The sequence below is a fragment of the Mizuhopecten yessoensis genome, unplaced genomic scaffold (genome assembly GCF_002113885.1).
Source record: "Mizuhopecten yessoensis strain PY_sf001 unplaced genomic scaffold, ASM211388v2 scaffold11039, whole genome shotgun sequence".
NCBI classification, from domain to species: Eukaryota; Metazoa; Mollusca; class Bivalvia; order Pectinida; family Pectinidae; genus Mizuhopecten; species Mizuhopecten yessoensis.
Window position 1 is genome coordinate 51299 of NW_018408848.1, and position 19989 is coordinate 71287.

The 19989-nt window shown below is 34.3% G+C and overlaps 2 protein-coding genes across 3 annotated transcripts in view; one reads left to right on the forward strand and one right to left on the reverse strand.

The window, feature by feature from the left end:
• The window catches only part of LOC110464892, a 43339-nt gene that overhangs the window by 12179 nt on the left and 11171 nt on the right, over positions 1 to 19989 (reverse strand). The gene's annotated exons all lie outside the window — the stretch shown is intronic.
• On the forward strand, positions 8 to 18691 carry LOC110464891 (multivesicular body subunit 12B-like). Of its 2 annotated transcripts, XM_021520351.1 has the most exons (11): positions 8 to 91; positions 1455 to 1557; positions 1917 to 2024; positions 2479 to 2569; positions 3398 to 3530; positions 4013 to 4150; positions 4977 to 5083; positions 6989 to 7030; positions 10603 to 10664; positions 12275 to 12325; positions 12789 to 18691. In XM_021520351.1, exons 2-11 carry the CDS (start codon positions 1480 to 1482, stop codon positions 12840 to 12842), a joined length of 864 nt encoding a protein of 287 aa, XP_021376026.1. In that variant the 5' UTR covers positions 8 to 91; positions 1455 to 1479; the 3' UTR covers positions 12843 to 18691. The 2 variants fall into 2 exon arrangements, with proteins under 2 accessions (XP_021376026.1, XP_021376027.1); XM_021520352.1 differs by lacking the exon at positions 6989 to 7030.

Here is a 19989-nt window from a genome sequence, read left to right on the forward strand (position 1 = left end):
AAGGTCCCAATAATGTTTGATAACGGGTCCGTTGTCAAGCGTTTGCCTGGCCGTGAAAAGATCTCTCTTAACCCACTGGAATTCCGTGTTGGTAAAGTTCAATTATTTACTCTTTTCTAAACCTAGGAGTCACTGCCAATAACTCTGTGTGAAGCAAATATTTTCATATTTAACTGGAAATTTCAAATGTGAGGAAAAAACGTGTTACATACGGGTAGGCTAACCTTTAATGATACATGTATACTTCCTGGTTGTTTCTGTGTTTTGTTCACCAGTCAATGAGTCACACATACAGTAACGTTAATTCAAGTTGTAAGTTAAATTGTTTTGAAATTTATTAAAGTTTTTAAGATCTTTTCTTGTCATTCCAATTGTGAATATACGAGGGAAGCCCCACACCACAAGGATTATACCTGAGTACATGTACACCTATATATATCCAGAAAAGCTAGGGGTATCCGGTTGAAACGGTTGAACCCGAAAAGAAAACGACAGGCTCAGATCTGAACCGAGGCTGACATCAGGAAAATTTGGCACGTGTATATTGAGCGTAGACGTACCTGACCGAAACTTTTAAGGTTTTAAGATACGTTATGTAATTCAGTGGATGCATGATAGAAGGGTTTACTATTTTTGATACATTGTTTTTTATTCTCCCAAACTGTGCATTTTTAGCTCTGCTTATAGAGCGGTCCAAGTGCATTCGTATATCGTGGAATATTTCTTAGCCTCACCACGAACTTTGATAACATCTAATCTAATTCTGTGGCCTCATGTACCGTTTCAACTGGGATACACGAATGTAGCCTAGGTCCAGGATGCGGATTTACAGAATGATTTTACTTGTAAACGCATAACCTCTTTTCTCTATGAAGTATTAATGCTAAAATATTCTACAGGAACAGCGATTTTTTCTTCAAAACTTAAAGAATGTAGACCTCTTGTCGCTCAAATGATAATACGACAGGTCTTATTTGTTTGATATTAGTATTTATTCCCGGTGGAAAAACCTGTAATGGTCACAAACATTGAAATACAATGAATACATTTGACAACACATTGACCAGAATTTACATACATTGACATGAATACAAAGACGCGAGTATATAAGACGGTATGAAACAAATGGACAATGACAATGTGAACATTACAGACAGACTTAATTACCCGAGCTGATGTGGATGGGTGTCGACTCCTGGAGAGGAATGGCTGGAGAAAGTTGGGTGGGGACGTGACAGGCACTCTTGTCTGTCTGTGCATTCCGTTCATACTGCTCATCCCATTCAACCAATCACACGCACAAACATACAGACAAGTACTTCCGTAACAATGCGAATGTTTGCCTGTTATAGATGTGTTAGTGCATTGAACCTAGTACAGATGGGGTACAAGGTTACATGCATATGGGTGACATTAATTTTGTCAATGACAATTAATGCATTATTTTGTTTCAGGCTGTGATACTGAACAGCTAGTAAGATGTCGAACAGTGACTGGCCAATCACTGCTGTTACTGTGGTGACTGATCCATCAAAGTGTCCTGCTGGATACACTATTGTAAGTAGTAATAATGCTCTAGGTGACTTTCCCCCCACAACATCAGTATAACTGGGTACTGTTAAGTGTATGATGTGTAGAACATCTGGAAATAGTTTAAAACCTAACAGATGACTTAATTGTGTTGAAGATTTGAGACTTGCTATTGGTGCACTTGTTGTGTCCTTATAAGCAAGATACTGAACCCAAGTTGTGGCCAACTGCGATAATATGATAGTACAGTTTATTCATGTATTCTGATTTAAAAACTATGAAACTAAACTGTTAAAACATTTAGAAAACAAGAAAGCCACACATTGTACTACATAATCAGCTTTTAATTCAAATTGATAACTGTTGAAATTTTTCATCTTTCAAAGATTGACAAAACATATGATAAAAGAGATGATGCAGACCTTTGGAGGGATGGGTATTTCGGCAAGCGTATTTGTCGTTACATGTGTGTGGAGAGATCTGCACCCTCTGTAGTAAGTATTTGCCAAAAGGATACCATAATAATGTGGTATAATAATAATTCATCAGTGGTTACCGTATCGATTGAACATAGCATTGTACATGTGTATATGTTACAGCTTTAGTGTACGTAACCAACAGATAATTTAATGCTCCCTTATGGTATTGGTCACAGGTTCAATAGGCCCTCCGGTTTATACTGTAATTTGATATCAGGGAGGATACACCTGATTTGAAGAAGGTCTTTCTGCTTAAATTCTCATTATCAATTTAATCAACTAAAAAGTACTTAGTTAAGTAATTGGATAATTCATTAGTGCTGATCAATTAACTGCCAATGAAGTAAATTCAGTAACTTTCTGGCTTATATATGTAAATATTTATGTGTTGAATTTCAACCATTACCAGATATTCATACTCGATTCCAACTTTATAAATCATGTGACTTCTGTGTTTTTTTTATATTAGGGTAAAGATGTACTGGTAGATGTGGCTATCATCAATGAGAGGGATCCCATTCCTGCTGGCTTTACCTGTATAGACTTCACTAGTGACTCACGTAGGTGTCTGAACACAACATATCATTACTGAATTAGGCCTCAAGTCACTCTACGCAAATTGTCAAGACATTTTTATTCAATAAAGATGTCTAAAAAAAAATGATGAAAACAGCTTTAGAGCACATTCGGTTTTGTGAAAGTCTAACATCTTTTCTTACATAGAAACAGATAATCAAAAGACAATTAGATTCATTTACTTTCTTTGCTTTTTCAAAATAATGTAATTGTAATGGAATTGATATAAGTGCAATTTTATATAAAAACTATGTGAACGCTTTCATCCAGACCATCAAAAGTGATTGATATAGTTTGAAAAACCTTGTTGCCTACGTTTTGTAAAAAGTAAAGTTAAAAAGAAATCTCCAAATAATCCAGAGGTAGATCATGAAATATTATTTATACTGAACTTATGACATAGTTATGATTACAATGAAAGAGTGTGTAAAGTGGCCTTAAAATTGTGTTTTGCATTATAAGAACTTTAAGGAGAGAAGATAGAATGAATAGGATTACAAAGTGTAAGAACTGTTACTGTATTATAAATTGAGTGATTCAAGAATTGATTGAATACTGAATACTTCAAAATGACTAATTTTTGTTGGCTTTTTAATTTCATTGATTTTGTCCCAAGGTAATCTTTACCCACAAAATCATTGACCCTCAAAGTATTAAGCAATTCTCCTTTTGAGTGGGTACTCATAATCCACAAATTCATGTGCCCACGAAATGTTGTTTTGCCAGGAAACCACGTTATTACAGCCCAACAAAAATATCTGATTTCACAGAATCCACTTATTAGAAGAACATCCAAATATTTTATCCTCCAGGTGAGAAGGCCATGAAGAAGAAAATGCTGTGTGTGAGATACATGTCCTGCACTCTTACTAATGATGCCATTGCTGAACTCATAATCATGTCTAAGGGTGTGCGGCGTCCTCCTAATGGCTACAATCTAGTAGGGTAAGTCTGATAAGAGTACTGACCACCATGAAGAGTTGTGATGATTAGATGATGTAAACCAGGGTCAGACAGGGTTTACAGGGATAAAGTAAGTTAAGGCAATTTTTCGTTCATTATTTTATTCTATTTAATCATGACTTAAAATGCTTTTTGGATATTTCTGAAAAAGCACAAAAACGTGAATTTATGAGGGGGATGAGGTATGTTTTCTTTGAATCCTCAATCACGTCCATGGTTTTAAATGTACAGCAAAGGTTTTCTGATGTTGGTTATCTGTTAACTAGTATACAAATCTGAAGAAGAACTTGTGAGTGAAAATTTTTAGCAACCAATTTTGTAGTTCAACAATTGAAAAAGTATTCTGAAAATTTCTTCCATTAAAAATTCTACTGAACTTTCTTTATGGTCGACACTTTTGAAAATTTGTATGAAAATAACCTGGGTTAGAGTGAAAAAGTATCCTTTGTTTTGTCCTTTTTTAGAGAGCTGAATAACATGGCACTTTGTTTCAAGATGGCAACGTTTCGTTCTCCGACTGCAGAAACCCAACAAAACAATGTAGCTCAATCATACATGCCAACCACACCCACCTACACAACAGAATCTCCCCTCAATCACATGTAAGTATTTGAAGCCCAAGTTCAAAAATATCGATAAATTATAAGAAAAATATAAGCTTTCCTCATAGAAAATGTTAACCTTTTTACGGAATATTTGTATATGCCTGTCAATAATTTTTATGGGACTTATTATGGTATGGGGAGCAATTCATCAAAGTAAACAATGTTATACATGTTTCCTTTAAAGAGAAAATACTTTATTTAACAACACCAACAGAGAAAAAAACCTTATTTAGTTTTAATGTGTGTACCGACACTGTAATAATAAAGTTAATTCCACATAATAGATCTATGGATTAATGTATAATTTGGTTATTTGCATAAAATATCAAAACACAACCATGCATTTTCAAAAAATCCCAATTTAACTTTTTTTTTTCAGCGACGCTCACCCTAGTCATGTATTCCATGAACATAGGTTATAACATTGGTCTAACTTTCAATTTGATAGAAGGATAGTTAAATTGCTTAAATAACAGCCATTTTTTCCAAGTTTTAAACAGTGAACCCTCGATATAATGCCACTTGTTTCATTTACCGCCAACATATTTCAGTGTCCTTTTTTCTTACTTTCTAAAGAATTCCTTCAACATTTCCCTCAATTTATTGCCAAACCCTTTTATAACACCAGAATTTCTCTGGAAAAATTATGGCAGTACATGTATAACAAGGTTTTACTGTACATTGAAATCCATACTGTTGAACTAAATGTAATACTTGTCGTTACATGAACATTTTGACAGATTTTTTGGTAATGGTTAAGGCAAAATAATGATAAAACAAAAAGATTCCTTTGAACATCTTGTGATTATTGTTTTGTGTGTAGGGCGGGTGTTGGAACAGCTCTACCGTATGCAATCAACCCTACAACAAACCATGCTAGACCGGGGCTCGACAGAACCAACAGCATAGCTGGCATAGGCAGTAACCATCGTAAGTGTCTGCTGTGTATGTCGAGAAACACTTGCTGATAATTGGCTGTTGTAAATGGCTGTCTGGAATAGGGAATATGTTTACCTGGAATAAGTAATATTTTATACAAGTTTAAGCTTTGAGTGTAATTTGTCCTATCATTCAGTGAGGTCTGCTGTTAATTTATTATTACATTTTACTGCATTCTGGCTTTACATTTTGGCAGTGTATTTTTTGTGTGTTATTTTTTCTGTGAATTATGCATTCAATCCAAAATAATAACTTTTCAATCTGATGCATGTCATGGACATAACAATTTCGAATAAGCAAATTTAAATTGACACAAACCAAAAAGTGTGCATAGGTGTGGAAAAACCCACTGTAGGATATCTGAATCTGTGTACAGTGAATACATACACATTTCAATTGATCAGATTCCTCTTAAGGTTGAATATAGACTGTGAAAGCCAAAAAAAAATGCCTCAAAAAATAGGAAGAGTATTTAATAGTAGTACATTGTATATCCGTAAGTCAAAAATACTTTATATTACTTTTTACTAAGGTTATATAAAATATCTGACTTAACATCCTTTTCTAAAAATAGTGTAAAAACTATTAGGTCTACACAGTAATAGAGTTAGGATTGAATCAGCAGAAACACAACAGTTTTAGGCTTGATGTTGTTGCATGGTTTTCTGTCTGTTATATTTTCAATTTTTACACCATTTTTGTAAATGCATGTTGGTGTAGTTTTTTTCTCCTGTAATGTTGTAATATCACTACCGTATACAAATAAATGCATGCAACCTGGATGTGGTTTATTAATGAAAAATGTGGAATAATTGGTTGAAGGCCAGTGTAACCTCTACTATAATGGATAATATTAATCTTCAGTTGTAACAAGGACATTTCTATATTATCAATTTCAAAGAAAACATTGGATCAGTTGATAGCTGGTAAATATGTGTTACAATTAATGGGTTTTTTAATGTTAGAAAAAAATTGTAGAGACAACATCTTTGATTTTATTTATAGAATAAGAGATTTCCGTTTTTTATGGAAATGGGAATGGCCAAATTAATTGAATACAACTACCGGGTACATAGAGTTAGTGTTGTATAATCTCATCAGTCCAATAAAAATATACCTATGTTTGTAACGACTGTTAATTATATAAAATACACAGGTCAATAGGGTTTGGAAATACAGTTCTGTTGCAACTTGAAAGCATGTTTTGTGAGTTCCTTCTGTTAAAATAAACTAAAGATTAACACAGTTTATAACCAAAATGAAATGGTGGAATATATCTAAATTTCATGTAATGATTCATTAACAAAATAACAACAGGAGTTTATTGATGTCTAACTATATAATGCACAAGTAAAACAGAGATTTTTAACTCATTCACCCCTGCTATTTCATTATGAACTTTCCCAACCTTTGAATTGGAAGAGTTCAAATGTGTCTTCAGGGGTGAATGAGTTAAAACATTTAAAGAAAATTAGGAAACTCTATTTTATAGTTTCCTATCTCACCATGAAAGTGAATTCAAGAACGGATGACTTTGATTTTAAAGCACAAACAGAACGAATTTGATAGGATTATAGTAGTGCATATTACAGTTTTACACCAGGAATTTATTTTACAAAAAAAAATACAAAATTTCATTGTCAGCAAGATAGATAAAATATACACTACAATTGCACAATAATACAATTCCAGCAACTTATATTTGGATATATAATACCAGTAGACAATAACAAAAACCTGGCAATATATATATCTGACTTTAATATTTCCCTAAAGTACCTGGTTGTATGGCTGTATTTGTGTTCATATTACAATTGATATCTATTTTGGTTCCTTTGTAAAATAACATGCTACAATATTAAAATCTAAGGCATTGTAATATTTTTATTTCTCCAGCACAAAATCATGCGTACAGTGGTTCCCAACAGGTGGTACAAGGTATATAAGCTACTAGAAGGCTGTTTTTCTGGCTCCACTGTCTGCTGATTGTCAATGCTTCTCTATGTAATGGAACATCTGCTTATTTCTTGTTTTAGAATTATTATGCCTACTTTTTCTGAAATGAAAATTTTCCTCCGATTTATTTTTCAGTGAAAAACCCATTTATCCTCATGATTCTCCACTTTTATATAAGTTTTCATCTTTAACAAATATACATGGTTATACTACTTTTAAGTTGTGTCAAATTGATAATGTCTAGTTCTGTTGTCTCTTGCATAACGAATGTCTAAACCCGACTTTGATATTCATGTCTACTTTAAAACATTGTATCATTGATAAATGATGTATATAATACTCTAATACTACAGATCCTATATCATTGATAAATGATATATTTAATACTCTAAAACTACAGATCCTATATCATTGCTTGTAGTTATGTATCTGAATGCTAGGAGGAATTTATATTGCTTGGTTGCTATTTGCTAAAGCTTGTAGTTCTTCTAGTGAAAGTTTCATCAAAGATGACTCTTACATTGTCAATCTGCTGTAATGAAACACGTGCACATGTAAGCTTATTTAATTGGAATTGAACATGAACCCGTAGAAGAATAACCTTTTGGCTGATACACTGGCTGTTGACCTGTTAGACACACAAGATGACATTTTTACTGTAAAAAACATCAACATGGACATAGATAAGACATAATTTGTTTGATCTTGACATACTTACCTAAATAATTTTATTAAATTGAATTTGCTTTATTCTGAATTATAAAATTGGATGCAAAATTATGTTTTCCTGTAGATACCGGGTAGATAGTCATTGTTCTGACACTTATTTTTACCATTTTAATATTGATCTTGTCATTACTATATATATAGATTTACTAATAAAACAGTCATTTGAGATGTCAGGAAATGAAATGTCAAAAAATCAACCACCTAGCATAGAACAGAGTCAGCTCTATCTATCATAAAAAATAGTAAGATTCCGTACTACCTACCTAGCATAGAGCAGAGTCAGCTCTATCATAAAAAATAGTAAGATTCCGTACTACCTACCTAGCATAGAACAGAGTCAGCTCTATCTATCATAAAAAATAGTAAGATTCCGTTCTACCTACCTAGCATAGAACAGAGTCAGCGCTATCTATCATAAAAAATCGTAAGATTCCGTACTACCTACCTAGCATAGACCAGAGTCAGCTCTATCATAAAAAATAGTAAGATTCCGTACTACCTACTATCAAGTAGAGTTAAGAGTCGTTACTACCTAATATCACATAGAGTTGGAGTCAATCACTGAAATATAAACAAACTAGATTTTAAGCATGGCCAAGCTGAATCTGTGGAATGTGTACGTTTTACTTTGTAATGACCTGAGCTACACATATCAGCTATCCTAGTATTGTGATGTAGTACTAGCTATAGATCAGTATAGGTAGGTTACTAGGGGCTTATAATGTAGACAGCTATCCTAGTATTGTGCTGTAGTACTAGCTATAGATCGGTATAGGTAGTTAACCATGGGCTTATAATGTAGAAACCATTGAAATGGATTTTGCAAGGAATGAACACCTAAGTTCCGCCGTCATAAATTGTTGATATTCTCTTCCACTTGTCTCAAGTACCTGTATAGAAAATATCAACAACAATGTATGTTCAGTGGCTTCAGTAAAAAGGCAAATATATGTGTAGGTAATCATGAAGTCATGGTTGACTGAACACCAGATGTTCACTGATGTACTTAACTGAATTCTTGCTTTTTAAATAAATAGAAAGCTTTGCTGTGGCTTTAACAGAAGTTATACATAATATTGACAATAATGTGTTAGCTCTATTTCCTTGTACTTTTTAATGTTACATGGTAAATAACATGTGTGATTTAACTAAATATCTCTCAATATGCATACTAATTAGTAAATTTAGAAAAATGAAATCTTTGTAAATTAGAAAATAAGTACATGTACAACTTGTTCAGTCTTTACTTGAAAATCACTAATTAAGACGACAACAATTTTTATTTTAAACGGTTGTTGGTTTTTAACCTCAGAGCGTAACCCCATGCTTTGTACCACCCTTGCTTTAAGCATCCATTTACAAGGTATGAGTACGTCAAATTGATAATAGATGTGTATGCCATTCCACCACACCCAAGTAAGTGTGGGGTCCTTACACCAACATTTTATAAAGAAAAATGCAGTGTGTTCTCTTTTGCTACCATCACAATTTGTTCATTGTCCTACTCTTGACTGTTTTCTGTGTACTAACTATCCCAGTAGTGAAGGGAGTCGTTGTTTGGGTTTAACGTAGGGGGCAGTCGTTTGGGTAGGGAGTCATTGTTTGGGTTTAAGGTAGGGGGCAGTTGTTTGGGTAGGGAGTCGTTGTTTGGGTTTAACGTAGGGGGGCAGTTGCTTGGGTAGGGAGTTGTTGTTTGAGTTTAACGTAGGGGGCAGTTGTTCGGGTAGGGAGTTGTTGTTTGGGTTTAACGTAGGGGGGCAGTTGTTTGGGTAGGGAGTCGTTGTTTGGGTTTACCGTAGGGGGCAGTTGTTTGGGTAGGGAGTCGTTGTTTGGGTTTAATGAAGGGGGCAATTGTTTGGGTAGGTAGTTGTTGTTTGGGTTTAACGTAGAGGGCAGTTGTTTGGGTAGGGAGTCGTTGTTTAGGAAGGGAGGAATCTGACTGCTGTTATCATCACTATGTCAAGGTCAATCAACGATAGGAATATGACATTTGTTATCAGATAAAGTTGACAAATTAACAGTCCACATCAATTTAGAAAAAACGAAGAAGAAAACATTGCAGCCTGAGAGAAATATTTATTGTGTGCTCTCCTTCTGACCTTGTATGAAAAATATTTTTTCTTTGACCCAGAATTTCTTACTAACACTATGATCAAAGTGCCATTCTTTTTTTGTCAACTTACTTTCCATGAGACTTATTATAATATTTGTAAAATCTTGTTATAATGTCTCTAAATTCCATTTGACACCTTGCTTTAATCATGACAACTTATTTACAGGTCATCCTCACTATACATGTCCTGCCAAACCCTTGTAATTTATAATGTCCTACATTCTACAGGACAAAAATTATGGTGGTAGTATAAAAAGGTTTTCACAAATTTTTAGAATATAGATACATAAATTCTATGTTTAATGTATCAAAAGTCAATTAATAAAACACTTTACAACTTATTTGTATGATATACTCATGTGTTTATGTACCAGAAGTTCAAAATTTTAGTTGAATCAAACTACAGATAATAGAAATATAACAAATTACCCCGGTAATAGGAAAACATGCACATTTGTGTGTGTAATTGAATGTTTGTCACAACAGTTAACCAAACATACAGACTGCATGCTCACCAGTCCAAGTCTGGAATACAGTAGTTATATAGTCAAATGTCTATTGCAATCTATTTCCAAAGATTAAGTTCCCTTGGTTTATTACAGTTAAAGGGTAAAAATTACTAAGGTGAAATCACAATAAATCTTATACTTTTCACTTTCATAATGAGAAGCTATTATGTAAGATTCCTGATGAAGTGTGTTTTGTGTTACAGCATTGTCTGGTGTGCCCTGGCAGATAAACTCACGTTATACGGATATAGCCAGGCTACAGGATGTAAGTATCACCTATAAACCCATGTTATATAGATATAGCCAGGCTACAGGATGTAAGTATCACCTATAAACTCATATTATACTGATATAGCCAGGGCTACAGGATATAAGTATCACCTATAAACCATGTTATATATAGCCAGGGCTGCAGGATGTAAGTATCAGCTATAAACTCATGTTATATTGATATAGCCAGGGCTACAGGATGTAAGTATCCCCTATAAACTCATGTTATACTGATATAGGCAGGGCTACAGGATGTAAGTATCACCTATAAACTCATGTTAGATAGATATAGCCAGGGCTACAGGATATAAGTATCACCTTTAAACTCATGTTAGACAGATACAGCCAGGGCTACAGGATATAAGTATCACCTATAAACCATGTTATACTGATATAGCAAGGGCTACAGGATGTAAGTATCATCTATAAACCATGTTATACTGATATAGCCAGGGCTACAGGATATAAGTATCACCTTTAAACTCATGTTAGACAGATACAGCCAGGGCTACAGGATATAAGTATCACCTATAAACCATGTTATATATAGCCAGGGCTGCAGGATGTAAGTATCAGCTATAAACTCATGTTATACTGATATAGCCAGGGCTACAGGATGTAAGTATCAGCTATAAACTCATGTTATATTGATATAGCCAGGGCTACAGGATGTAAGTATCACCTATAAACCATGTTATACTGATATAGCCAGGGCTACAGGATATAAGTATCACCTTTAAACTCATGTTAGACAGATATAGCCAGGGCTACAGGATATAAGTATCACCTATAAACCATGTTATATATAGCCAGGGCTACAGGATGTAAGTATCAGCTATAAACTCATGTTTTACTGATATAGCCAGGGCTACAGGATGTAAGTATCAGCTATAAACTCATGTTATACTGATATAGCCAGGCTACAGGATGTAAGTATCACCTATAAACCATGTTATACTGATATAGCCAGGCTACAGGATGTAAGTATCACCTATAAACCATGTTATACAGATATAGCCAGGCTACAGGATCTAAGTATCATGTTTTATATTAACAATACAAATAGATACAAGGACTTGTCAATAACACTTCCATATCATTGTATCACTGATATGTTGTCTGCTTTACATTAATTGGTAAAACATTTACACATTAATACACATTATTTTACAGATATTGATGCCCTGGTCATTTTATCTAAGGATTGGGATGTATATAGTATTACTCTTTGCTCGTCTAGTCAGCATACACCCAAATTCATTGTCATCACTCTTGATAATTCAAGTTTCAAGTCTAAATAAATTAAAGTGGCAATTGAAATAACCTTGAAGATGGTTACATACCTTATTTTGCACTAAACATTTCACATTTACTACATGTTTATTAAATGTGTCATTTATCAGTAATGAAAGACACTTATGGTATAAACGAGGTGTATAGTGATAGCATGCATTGCACTTAGCTCACTGGTGACCAAAAGTCAACTTTGAGATAAACAATATATTCTTGATATTCTGTTTAGTTATAAAGATACAACAAATTTGACTGTACATGTAGAGTAAAACATTATATTTTATTCTTAACTCTATTCATCTTTTATTTTAGATAATGATTCCTCAGATTGGTTACAAGTCCATCATGGATATTGAAAATGAGGTATGATTACTGTTTTGGTGTATCAGAGGAGATGAAATTCCATATACATGTATACATTATATATTTCAAAGTTCTCATTCAGTATTGAACTTAATTAAAAACAGAAATGATTTTTTAAAATAAGAAATCATAAATCATGTTTTGTAACTACAATTTTTTTTTTGCACTTGTCAACTGCTCATTCAAATTTTGGTGACTGTTTGAAATGTTTGCATATAATCAGACAACTAATCTTAAACTCATAAAGCACATTAAGAATTGCTTGTTCATGAGCTATGAGAGTAAGTGTTCAGTGTGATGGGATAGGTTGTGATCCATCCCTGCTGGTATTGTTCTTGTATCTAGATGGACATATATTGCTTGAAAATTAGACCAACATTTCAAAACATGTAACGATATAGAAACAAATTTGTAAAGCTCTTCCACTACATGGAAATATCATTTGTTTTCTTATATCTTTCAGTATTCCTACACATTCAACATAGAAAGATCAGTCTCAGCCAATAGCTTTCAGTGATTGGTCAGTTTTGAAGGTCAAAGTACATAAGTTGAAATTAAAGCCTGCCACAGTCACATGTTATTATGAGGAAACTGAACTACAAAAGTTTGTATTTGTACCAGCTAGGATTTGGAAGAGCATTTCAATGCATCTACATGTGTGATCCTTCTACCATGGTTTAACTTCCTACTGTGGACCTTGTGAAAACCATGTATAAACCAAGCCGTGTTACCATACAGTACATTGTAGACCTTTCTGAAACTGGGCCAGGTTATCATACTGCCATAGTAAATATGTATTGTAGGCATTTCAGGTACTAGACTGCGTTGTTACAAAATACACATTGTATTGGAGACTTCTCAGCCACGTAGACCAGAAAAAGTCATGCTATGTATTGTAGGCAGGTGTAATGAGACAAGTCAGTGCAAGCTTTGTATATATACCCCGGTACCATGTAGTTAGATATAGGAAATCATGCAAGCATCAGATGTGTACCCGTCTACCTAGATGTCCATGGACTAAAAGGTCTATTCAATATGTAGATGGACACGAACCTGGTATTCCGAGGGAAACAAAGTCTATCCAAACTGTGAAGGGACGCCTCCCTGGTGTCTGGGCAGAAATAAAGTCTATCCGATCTGTGAAGGGACGCTTCCCTGGTGTCCGGGGAGAAATAAAGTCTATCCGATCTGTGAAGGGATGCTTCCCTGGTGTCCGGGGAGAAATAAAGTCTATCGGATCTGTGAAGGGATGCTTCCCTGGTGTCTAGGTAGTGCAAACAAAGTCTATTCAATCTGTGAAGGGGACACAACCCTGGTGTCCAGGGGAAACAAAGTCCATCATATCTGTGAAGGGACGCTACCCCAGCGTCCGGGGAGGAACAAAGTCTGTCCTACCTATGAATGGATGCTACTCTGGTATCCAGGGATACAACAATCTGTCTGACCTGTGAAGGGACACTACCCTGGTGTCAATGGGGAAACAAAGTCTGTCCTACCTATGAATGGATGCTACCCTGGTATCCAGGGATACAAAAATATGTCTGACCTGTGAAGGGACACTACCCTCGTATCAAGGTATAATACTGAGTCTGTTCGATCTGTGAAGGGACACTACCCCGGTGTTCGGGGATACAAAATCTGTCCAATCTGTAAAGGGATACTACCCTGGTGTCAAAGGGGAAACAAAGTCTGTCCTACCTTTGAATGGATGCTACTCTGGTGTCCAGGGATACAAAATCTGTCAAATCTGTAATGGGACATTACCCTGGTATCAAGGTATAATACTGAGTCTGTTCGATCTGTGAAGGGACACTACCCTGATTTCCGGGGATACAAAATCTGTCCAATCTGTAAAGGGACACTACCCTGGTATCAAGGTATAATACTGAGTCTGTTCGATCTGTGAAGGGACACTACCCTGGTTTCCGGGGATACAAAGTCTGTCCAATCTGTAAAGGGACACTACCCTGGTGTCCGCGGATACAAAATCAGTCCAATCTGTAAAGGGACACTACCCTGGTGTCCAAGGGGAAACAAAGTCTGTCCTACCTTTGAATGGATGCTACTCTGGTGCCCAGGGATACAAAGTCTGTCCAATCTGTAATGGGAAGTAATTGATCAATGCTACACTTGTATCCAGGGGTCGCAATAGCCTACCAATATGTGGATGGACATTATCAGAGTTTCTGCAGGAAAACCTTGTTAGTTTGTACAACTTAAGGTCCATTATTATGTACCTGACTGTGTGGAAGGATGCAATGTCTTCAGTTGCTAGCAATTGCCGTTTTTGTATAAAAAATGAACAATGTAAATTTAATATTCTTAAACCAGGAAGGTACCTGGTAAGTGTTTTAATCCATGAAGCTATTATCATAATAGCACACTGATTTGACATGTTTATGTTATACACATAGCAGTATCTTCTCCATAACCTAACATATTTCTACCACCATCCCCCAAGTAAAATGTGAAAATTGTAATCTCACGAGAATTGAGCATGTATTGAGAAAGTCTGCAATATTACATTTTCAGATTTTTTTTTTATTAAGTGCCCTCAAAATCATTTTCTTAATGGTTTGAGATGTCTAATACAAGAAACATAGGACACGTTCATCTCCAGGGGTGCAGGATAGGAAAATTTTATCAGAGGGGTTTCTAATTGTGTGAAACCCAAGGTATGTCAAGGGTTTTGCCCCATTTTGGAAAGCCAGAGGGCAGAACTTCCCTCTCCTGCTCACCTGGGCATAAAACCTTTGTTTCTATCATTCCAATTGTCAGAAGAAGCTCAGAAACCAAAAATAGATGTTTGACCATTTGAAAAATTTTGCCTTTTTCCCGGAGCTTTTTTGGCAGAAAATTGACTAGTCAGTGAAATTATTCAAACCCCATTTTGCCCATATTTTCAGCAGAAAAGAAAGAAGTTCTATCATTCTGACTTGTATATACATTTGTAGTTGATAGATTTTTTTTTTTATTTCATCACATTAGCAGTTTCAGCATTATGTTCTCTGACTTTTCCTGATTTTGTTATGTCACTTCATTTTTGTCTCTTTGTGATGTCATATACATGAGATGTGGTGTAAGTGGCTAAGTATCATGTGGAATGGTTTTAGAAGTATATAAACTCTCCACTAAAAGCCCTTGTACTCCTATAAGTGATGAAATATGTCTTATTCAATCTTCGCCACCCAGTATTAATTTTACATTAAAAGACACAATATATTGATATGCTCCTCATAATGCATTAACTACAGAATATTTCACATTGCTCTTATCTCTGTGTTCTGATATACTGGATGAGACATTTTGTATACATTTGTACTTTACTGTAAGTTTTGTGTAATGGAATGAGGCGTTGTGACCATATACAGTAAAAACTTAGGTGTGAAGAGTCTGGTCTCTTGTTTCCAGAGACAAAAAATGCCTCTTACATGTTAAGATTTTTTTCAGGAATGAAGTAACAGAAATTGTCATTTAAATGTACAGACATAGAAATACATTTGTATTAACATCTGAGTTCCCATATAAGAATCTGAATTCAGGATGTGTCACATCTACCAGATAATTAGCTGGGAGAGCTTCATCACTTACCATATACAGTAAATTATCACGTTTATAGAGCTTAACCTGATTTAGGTGTTAAATGTGTTTTTTTGTGTTTTTTTTTAGCTTTTAAGTAAATTGTTTAATTTACTTCCATTTTGATAGTGATTGCTTCTTTAATTTCTGCTTTTCCATATATAATTAATGACACATGTAAATTAATGAATTGATGACACCTGGTTAATGGACTAATTATGCATGTACCTGTGACTTGAATTATCGGTTTATGTCACCTGTCTGACAGGCTGTGACTTCATTAATTAATTGAAGACAATTGTGACTTGATGAATTGATTGATGACACCTGTGACTTGATTAATTGATTGATGACAACTGTGACTTGGTTAATTGATTGATGACAACTGTGACTTTATCATCTGATTGATGACACATGTGACCTGGTTAATTAATTAATGACACCTGTGACTTGGTTAATTGATTGATGACACCTGTGACTTAACCATCTGATTGATGACACCTGTGACTTGATCATCCGATTGAAGACACCTGTGACTTGGTTTATTGATTTATGACACCTGTGACTTGGTAATTGATTGATGACACCTGTGGCTTGGTTAATTGATTTTAGACACCTGTAACTTAGATAATTAACTGATGACACATGTGACTTGGTTCAATGCTTGATGATACCTGTTCCCAAGTTAATTAATTGATGACACATGTGACTTGATCATTTGATTGATGGTACTTGTGACTTGATGGTTTGTTGGAAACTGTGACCTGATGAATTGAATGATGGTACTTGTGACTTGGTTTATTGATTGATGACACCAGTGACCAAGTTAATCGATTGATGACACATGCGACTTGGTTAACTGACTGTTAACACCTGTGACTTAGTCATTGATTCATAACACTTATGACTTGATTGGTTGATTGATTGATGACACCAGTAACTTGGCTGATTGATGACACCAGACCTTCAACTTGGTTACTAGGTAATTGATGATGACATGTGTGACTTTGCTGATTGATGACACTTGGTTACCGGGTAATATTGATGACAATTGTGACCTGGTTAATTGATTGATGACACATGTGACTTGATTCATTGATTAATGGCATCTGTGAAAGACAAAGACGTATATGAGAATGACTGAGTGACAAGAGTTAAAGAAGGAGTAATCTACATAAAGGATTTAATATGTAGGTGAAGACAGCTTGACAGGAAAGGATTTTATTGAAATATTTTATCTGCCTAGAATTAGTTAGCTCCAATAAATTAATGAATTATTCACATAATGATCAAGACTTGATCTATACCAGTAATAATTTCATCAATTATACAGTCTCGGTAATTATAAATCACGGTAAAGTGTGACAAACTTTCTTTGTCATACATTCTGATGTGTGAATTACCTGGTAAGTAAACCCCACAAAATATGCATATTTGAAGATGTTTATATATCTTACAAATAAAAAAAAAATCTGAAGGACTGTGGTAGTATGATGAAATTATTACTGGTATAGATCAAGTCTTGATCATTATGTGAATAATTCATTAATTTACTGTTCACTTAAAAAAGAGTTAATAATATCATATCTACCTTGTATACAACTGTGATGTATACCAATAAAAGTTAAATAACTGCCTGTAAATAGAATTTGTTGCAGCAAAAACAAGTTTCAAAACATTCTTCTTAATTAATGCATAATAAAAATTAAAAATATAGCTGCATTATTGTATGCATTATGCTGTTGTTCATGACAGTGTTATTGACACTCATATTTGTTAATTATATCCTGATATTTTAAATGATGCACTATTACAACAACAAGGGGGTGTATTAACCCGGAATATCGGTTTAAAACAGACAAAAAAACACTTAAGGAGATACATTTGTATGCAGAAAAAATTGTCTAATATATGTAGTCACTATTTAGGTACAGACATCTGTTGTAGGGTTACTAGTCTATCCCAGGTCCTAGTAATTTCAGTTTTTAGTTTCAGTTTTCTCAGTTTTTAAATTTAGAATGAATTATCAAATGGATTTTCAATAATTAACACATTTTGCTTACAAAAAGGGATTCTTTGACCAGTACAAATAAGTACACAACTCTAAATGTTGACAATATTGTACAAGAAAAGTAACACTTTAATCAAAATAGTGAATTTTGTAGCTGTTAACAGGAATGTTTTCAAAGATTTTAATTAGGATGTCTATATTCCTGGAAAAAATCACATGTAAAATATTGAAGTAAGACTTGTGAGATCTGTTTCCAAAAAGATGTGAAATAAAATGAAGTTTGACAGACTACGTGCAGGGGGAATTTTATTTCAAAGATCAGAAAGAAAGCTTAAAAGTTTCCCCCTTGAACAGCTACTCTGAAACCTTAGATTACATTTGGTATAAAAAAAACGGAATATCTGTTCTAATAGCTCTGTATACACAATGGCTTCTTCACGCCTCATACAGTCTTTTCAGAGGTAGTCATGTACAGATAGAATTGAACGTAAAACTAAATGAGACCGAAACATTGTTAGTGTATGCTATGGTTCTGTGTTGATGGAAGCTCAGTAGTGCTACAGGAACTTTTAGGGTTGCTTCGATTTAGTCCGCTATTATGTATGGAAGGTGACATGTAGTCAAGATTTTGTGTGAGTTGAACATTTTGTGATGTAAACAACTTGTGTTAGGTATTTTATTGTATGTTGTATAAGGTTTTCATTAATGAAAGATGTCATGATTGTTTGAGTTTTATTTATTCATATGTTAACATAATTAAAACATAAATCATTGATTTTTTCTGCTATTGTTTTTAATCATCATCACAATACTTGAAATTTTAATGTCTACATTGAAGATGCCCTCCGATGATCTATCCACCAGACAAATTTGCCTAAACTGGAACAAGCATGATGCTTCTGTCCTAGAAATATAATCCATTAGTGAGCTTGAATAATCTTCTGCTCTGATAGAATGAAATTTTTTAAACACAAGGTAAGATTTTGAATCCTAGACTGAGGTTTTGTCAACTTGCCTTCATCACACTGGGCTGAGAGATAGTTTTAAGACCACACCTATTATTTAAATTTATCACATAATGTACTGTGTTATCCAGTGAATATACCCATGTCATATTTTTTTGCGTATCAACCCATGCAATATGACCTATCAACCCTGTGATTGGTTGTAAGTTTCAATTGTTTCAATTGTGATGTCACGCCTAGGACAAGTACATGACGTCACAGACTTGCGCACTGGAGTCAAAATGGCAGTTTTTTTTCATGAAAATTGTTGTTTTACACGAATAAATGCCACAAATCTTGATTATGTGATAAAAAGGTTTTTACACTGCTTTTCATTTCATATGAAATTTATGAAACCCGTAACCATTTTTTCATTTTAGCTCGCTAGAGGCTCGTTAAATTGAAAAATTCTTAGACTAGTTTCATAAATCTCATATGAAATGGAAACTCATGTAAGATCCTATATGTACAGAATCGGAGCAAACTTTCTTGATAGAAAAGGACACATAGTAGATCAAATGCAATATAGATCTAACATAATGTTAGCACAAACCTGATCTGAAGTGATGGGGCATTGTTATCGGAAAAGTATCCGAAAGGCATACATTTGCATCGTTATCTACAAAGATTTAATTTACCACTTGATAAATTACTATAGGGATCTTTCTCAAAAAAAACAAATTTCCTGGATCTTTGGCTTAGTTCCTCAGGCTTCTTCTGGTTCTGGGAAAAAAGATGGCCTTGATAATTGCACAAATTTTTCTATTATTGTTGAAGGGTTATAAGGTACATACAAAAAACTGTGCACTTTGCATAAATCTGCAAAGGGGTTTATGTTTTATGGCCAAATTGCTTTAAGTGACTTCTCTGGAACTAATTAAGTGATGGATAAAACCATTTTTGGTTTGGAGCCCTCTTTAGTGGTGGAGGATTCAAAATGTACCAGCTGAAAAGCATTTTTGGGCATTGTCAGGCAGGTGTCAAGGTTGCTGTTGCATATGAAAATACAATTTTGCTTTCTTGTGTTTTTTCGGATAATAACATAAGAATGAATTGTCACACAAATTAAG

What these genes read in the sequence shown, in the direction of transcription:
- LOC110464891 (XM_021520351.1), top strand. Translation starts at nt 1,480, where the DNA reads ATGTCGAACAGTGACTGGCCAATCACTGCTGTTACTGTGGTGACTGAT. An exon ending in AATGGCTACAATCTAGTAGG is followed by an intron (nt 3,531 to 4,012) that starts GTAAGTCTGATA and finishes GTCCTTTTTTAG; the next exon opens with AGAGCTGAATAACATGGCAC. An exon ending in TTCCCAACAGGTGGTACAAG is followed by an intron (nt 7,031 to 10,602) that starts GTATATAAGCTA and finishes TTTGTGTTACAG; the next exon opens with CATTGTCTGGTGTGCCCTGG.